Source organism: Dipodomys ordii, unplaced genomic scaffold (genome assembly GCF_000151885.1).
Source record: "Dipodomys ordii isolate 6190 unplaced genomic scaffold, Dord_2.0 Scaffold9, whole genome shotgun sequence".
NCBI lineage: Eukaryota > Metazoa > Chordata > Mammalia > Rodentia > Heteromyidae > Dipodomys > Dipodomys ordii.
The window spans coordinates 7,804,651-7,810,757 of NW_012267225.1; the positions used below are offsets into that span (position 1 = coordinate 7,804,651).

At 42.6% G+C, this 6,107-nt stretch overlaps 1 protein-coding gene across 1 annotated transcript in view; it reads right to left on the reverse strand.

Moving 5' to 3' along the window:
- Ryr2 (ryanodine receptor 2 (cardiac)) overlaps positions 1-6,107 on the reverse strand; it is a 294,371-nt gene that overhangs the window by 125,675 nt on the left and 162,589 nt on the right. Inside the window, exons 43-46 of the mRNA XM_013009227.1 lie at positions 4,681-4,813; positions 3,359-3,462; positions 1,666-1,801; positions 814-1,000 (exon numbers count right to left, since the gene is read on the reverse strand). Coding sequence (XP_012864681.1) covers positions 814-1,000; positions 1,666-1,801; positions 3,359-3,462; positions 4,681-4,813 — 560 coding nt within the window. The remainder of the gene's footprint in view (positions 1-813; positions 1,001-1,665; positions 1,802-3,358; positions 3,463-4,680; positions 4,814-6,107) is intronic.

Here is a 6,107-nt window from a genome sequence, read left to right on the forward strand (position 1 = left end):
ATGGCGATCGATTTCAGTCTTTACCAGTGGTACTAGCAGTGCCGTGCCAGGCAGGTGCACGGGCCATGAGGCGTGCATTCGCCTCTGCAGAGAAAAGCCGTGGCGGCACAGGTGCCTTGCACACCTGGGTTCACTTGGACCCATGCTGTGACACCTTTTAACAACTCGACTGTGGAGAATGGAGGAGAGTAGCTGCTGTCCCAGAGTCCCCAGCACCGTAATCCAGAGCTCTACTCCTCAGGGGGAAAGCTGCTGCTCTGGATTTCACTACTGAACCCATCTGGTACATTCCCTGTCCTCTTAAGATCATCTATCTGTCTGTCTATCTACATATATTATATGTGTATATATATACACATATATGAATATATTTAGTATATGTATATATACACATACTATATGTACATTTATGTACAGTATATTAGTATATTTATGTGTATGTGTATATATATATATGTGTGTGTGTGTATATGTATATATATACACACGTATCAACATTTTAAGAACTACCTTCCCATTGGGCCCAAGTCCAAAGGCTCACCCTGCTTTGCCTAACTCCCCCTAGGAGTATCCACAAAATGCACCTCCTCCTTTAACCTAGAATTCTCTCTACTAAATCCACACCACACCCTCCAGCTTACTATCTGTTCATTCAACTACCCATCCTTCCACATCTAAGACACAATGCTCTGGCCAAGGATTGAGACCTTCGGTGTCAGACGCCATATTGCAGTGAAGACAATTTCAGATCTACTTTATGAACGTCAGCCACCCAGCATGAGGGACAAGTGAGGGCAGGAACACTGGACCTACAGTGTCCGGCTGGAGCCACTTGTAGGCGAGGGGCCATCGCGGGAAGGGTCCTCAGCTATTTTTATGGCTTCTTCCATGGCAGCAAGGAGTCCATTCCCACCTTCCCCTCTCAACGCAGGCCCAAAGCACTCGGGCCTCCGGATGAGCAATCTCACCACGACATTTGCGTTTTCTTCCACACTCTCCCCTGCAGTCAAAAGAGGAACATATGTAAATATGATCATGCCAGGTTTCTGAGCACATGAAGGCTGTAATGATAATCTCATTTGGTGAAACAAGTAAAACTCAAGAACCTATTCTTGAGGGTTGGGAAGGTGGCTCCGTGGTAGAGTGCTTGCCTCGCATGCATGAGGTCCTGGGTTCGATTCTCAGCACCAAATAAGCAGAAAAAGCCAGAAGTGGTGCTGTGGCTCAAGTAGTAGAGTACTAGCCTTGAGCTGAAGAGCTGAGGGACAGTCCCAAGGCCTAAAGTTCAAGCCCCACACTGACAAAAACAAAAATTCAACCCAAATTTTACTAGTTTTATACTAGCCTAGTATATTTCTTTCATTTCATATCTTCAAAGTGAAGAAAAATATTATTAATTCCCATTAACTTAGGATGGGAAAAGACATCATAATCCGAATCACAATAATCCGGTTACAAAAAAAACCTGGGGATTTTAAGTTAAATAATGAAAATACTACCCATGTGAATATTTATAATAAACTAGGGCTATAAACAAAGCCTGATTACAAAATATACAGTTCTTTAACTGGTATTTGGTCCCTTGACGAGGAACGCTGACTGGACCTTATTTGCATGCAGTCTTTATCAATGAACAGGCAAAAGCTTCACACAGGCAAGTCCTACCATTGCAGAAGACAGCAAATCGGAGGAAATCAAGGTATCGCTCTCCCTCTACAGGATTCCAGCCAATGTCCGGGTAACCCTTTGACACCAGCATCTGGCAGCTCTGCAGCCCACAGCCGGCCAGGTAACGCACAACCTACACACAGAAGAGTAGGCCAAGAGGTGCCCTTCAGATACTGCAGGGGAGGACAGAAACAGCACTTGGATGGGGCATGCCTGGTACATTACAGTTATAGGAGACCCATGTGACAGGGGCAAAGAGAGAAGAAGGAAGAGTGGGAGGACACAAACTCAAAGCAAGATGAGAGAGGGCATGGGAACTATTGGAATGCATTTACTTGGAGTGACAGAAAATCTTCCTTCAGATGTGATCCTTTTAAGAGAATGGCTCTATCACCAAAGTCAAAAACAGGTGCTGGGGGTTTAGCTCAGCGGGAGAACGCCTGCCTGGAGAGCGCAAGGCCCTGAGTTCAGTCCTGAGCTCTGGGGAAAAGAAAAAAAAAAAGACCCTAGGGGACCAAAGGAAGGAATGGTAATGACTTGGAATGCTGCTACAGCTACATTACAAAGCAAACCCTCTGTAATGTCGGCTCACAAACAAGAGGCTCCTTATGTACAAAGGGCTATGGCTTCACACATCAGATCACTAACACCTTGCCGTTGAAGAGATGAGCTGGGTTCCTAGGTGTGCAGAAGGCTGAGGTCTGAGGATCACAGTCCAAAGCCAGCCCAGACAGGAAAAGCTTGTGAGACAGTTACCTCCAATTAACCACAAAAAGCTAGACGTGGAGCTAGTGAATAAGTAGTAGAGCACCAGCCTTAAGTAAAGAAATTAAGGAAAACCACCTAAACCCCAATACCAGCACAAAATTAAATATATATATATATATATATATGGAACATTAAAGCAAAAATCATATATATACATATATATGGGACAGTAAAACAACTCTTAAAGAAGTGGGGGGCTGGGAAGGTAGCTCAGTGGTAGAGCGCATGCCTTGCATGCCTGAGGCCCTGGGTTCGATTCCTCAGCACCACATAAGCAAAAAGAAAAAAGCCGGGAAAAAAAGCCAGAAGTGGCGCTGCAGCTCAAGTGGTAGAGCGCTCGCCTTGAGCTGAAGAGCTAAGGGACAGCGCCCAGGCCCAGAGTTCAGGCCCATGACCGGACCCAAAAAAAAAAAAAAGAAGTGGAAATGGTACAGTTAAAGCAAAATTGACAAATGTCACAAAGACAAAAACATGGATCCAGTGAGTTGATTCCAACTATACACAATCCAGTTATTCTAAAAATCTGTGAAGAACCAGTGTACCTAGGCTTCAAAAGACATATGTGATGGTGGAACCAGGAAGGAAACCTGAGGGATTAGGACAGATTGGGAGAAAGGGATGGAAGAGATGACGTGGATCGAGATGCGTTGTGCTCACAAACTGACATGTTGAATTGAAACCCCTTTGTACCTCTACTTAAAGGTACTTTGTTTTGAAAAAGAAAATGCTTGTAATCAGAGGAGGTACCTTCTTCACATTGAACTATAATATACAGAGAATTACAGACAGCATAATACATACTACATAATTACAGGAATGTATTTTATTTTAATAGATCTACAGCAAAACTGCAGCAATTGAAATCACTGAGAGAGCAGTACACGAAGTGCACACAGTCACAGAGCCAGAAGGCCTGCCTTACCTTCTCTAGATCTGGCTCCCGCAAGGCTAGGGCAAGTTCGTTATTATCCATCACTGATGCTGCAGCCACGTCGAGCGGGGTGGAGCCTCTCATGGCGGGGGAGGCTAATTCAAGCAAAGGCAAAGACACACCCAGGTTGTGCTGTAACTGTAAGTCCCCCACAAAAACACACCACCGTTTGCATTTTATGTTCCAAATGACGTACACACAGCCCTGGACTAAATCCATTTCACTTTGTCTAAAGATACTTTTGACGAATAAAAAGTGTATATCAGGAAGTGGCGCTGTGGCTCAAGTGGTAAAGCACTAGCCTTGAGCTGAAGAGCTGAGGGACAGTGCCCAGGCTGAGTTCAGGCCCCATGACCAACAACAACAAAAAAAAGTGTATACCATTATTGTGTACATTTTAAAATATGTAGACGATGTGGAATAATGCAATTGGTTTAATTATCAACACTTTAGATAATCGCTTTAGATATGTAATTGTTCCTTAAAACCTATTCTCTTAGTGATTTAAAAAAAATACATTGCTATTTCTGGACACTGGTAGCTCACCCCTGTAATCTGAGCTACTGAAGAGGCTGAAATGTAAGGATTTTGATGGGGATTATATTGAATCTCTAGCTTGCTTTTGGCAGTATGGCCATTTTCATGATACTAAATTTGCCAATCCTTGAGAATGGGAGCCTTTCTACTTTCTGGTGTCTTCTTTAATGTCTTTCCTCAAGGTTTTATAGCTTTTATTATAGAGGTGGTTTGCCTACTTAGTTATGTGTATTCCTGGGTTTCTGGAGGCTATAGTGAATGAAATCAGTCTTCTAATTTCTTTCTCAGCCTGTTCACTGTTGATTTACAGAAAAAGCTACTGGTTTTTATACATTGAGTTTTGTATCCTACTACACTGCCCAACATGTTCATCAGATCCAGGAGTTTGGGACTATAATCTTTGAGGTCTTTTAAGTATAGTATCATTTCATCTGCAAATCAGGATTTTACTTCTCTCTTTCCTATTTGGGTCCCTCTTCTTCCTTCTCTTACATGATTGCTTCGGAACCATGTAGTTGTAATTACTGCCTAGGAATGTCAGTTCCATACTGAGTAGACAGTGCAGACACCCTTGCCTAGTGACTCACTGTCAAGGAAAATCAGTTCTCCTGTCTACTATGGTGTTGGCTGTGGGTATGTTATAGATGGCCTTTGCTTGTTGAGGTGCATTCCTTCCATTCCTACTGTGTTCACTTAACATGAGGCTCAACTTTACATGTAATATGCACATTACTTTTTACCTAAAAAGATCAAGTTCAAGCCATCCACTTACTTACCAAGACCAACACTGCTGTTTTCCAGTAAGTAACTGAGATGATCAAACATAGCTTTTTGATTCTGTCTACTTATACGACAGAAGTAACAGAGAAAACGGCAACAATTGGCCACCATCTTGGGAAAGGTGATCTCCTAAATGAAGAGCACTTGATTAGCTGTTGAAACAAATGATCTTCCTGACACTGAATAGGGGAGGTCAAGTCTCAGTGACATTGTCAGCCCAGAGTCAGCAAATCTAGGTGCCATATGGATTCACCTAGACCTTGAGCCACTGGAAATCCAGCCAGAGCCCCACTCAGAAACCCCACTACCACCAAGAAGCTGGGATTGAGAGGTAAACAACAGCCAGAAACTCCAAGGTACAATGAGCCTGGCTTAGGAATCAGGTAGCCTCAGCTACAGATTATAACTATTAGCTGTGCTTTCCTGGGAAATTACACAGTGTCTTTGACTCAGGTCTGGAGAACTGAGATCATATGAATAATACCACATAAATTAAGAAAGGGAGAGGAGGGGCCAAGACAACTTCAGGAAAGCACAGTTCAATACTTGGTGTCGTTACCCAAATGGTTTGCAAGCTCCCTAATTTGTGTAGGTCTTTCTTCCTGAGCCCCTGACAGGAAGGCCTGCCTGCAAAGCCATCCCACTTCAACCACATACCTCTCCCTAAACAGAGTGCATTGTGAATTTTTAAAACAAAACTATGTATATTTTATATGCATTGTTTTATATTAACTTTTTTAATTCACGTGTTTCATTTATGTACAATATATAGTTAAACTTAGAGACAGAACACTCAAAGGGACTATAGATTTATTTCCATATTGTGAAAATATTAAAATTTTAAATCCAGAAGTACATTTTGTATCTCAGAGATTATAGAATTACACTAATTTATCTGAATTACTTACTATGTTGCACCACCTGTTTGAATTTCACTGCAGATTTTGTCAGTTGTGGGGCTTGAACTCAGAGCCTGGGTGCTGTCCCTGAGCTCTTTCACTCAAGGCTAGCACTCTACCACTTTGAGCTATAGCTCCACTAACACCTATTTGATTTTCAAGGATTTTTTTTAAATTGCAATTACATAAAAGTTCTTTTGAAGCCAGGCAACCAGTGGTTCAATGCCTGTAATCCTAGCTACTTAGGAGGCTGAGATCTGAGGATTGCAGTTTGAAGCCAACACAGGAGGGAAAGTCTGTGAGGCTTATTTCTAATTAATCATGCAAAAAGCTGTAAGTGGAGCTGTGGCTCAAATGGAAAGCACTAACCTTAAGCAAAAAAGCTCAAGGACAGTACCCAGGCTCTGAATTCAAACCTCAGAATCAGCACATGCAAAGAAAGAAAGGAAAGAAGGAAGGAAGGAAGGAAGGAAGGAAGGAAGGAAGGAAGGAAGGAAGGAAGGAAGGAAGGAAGAGAGAGAGAG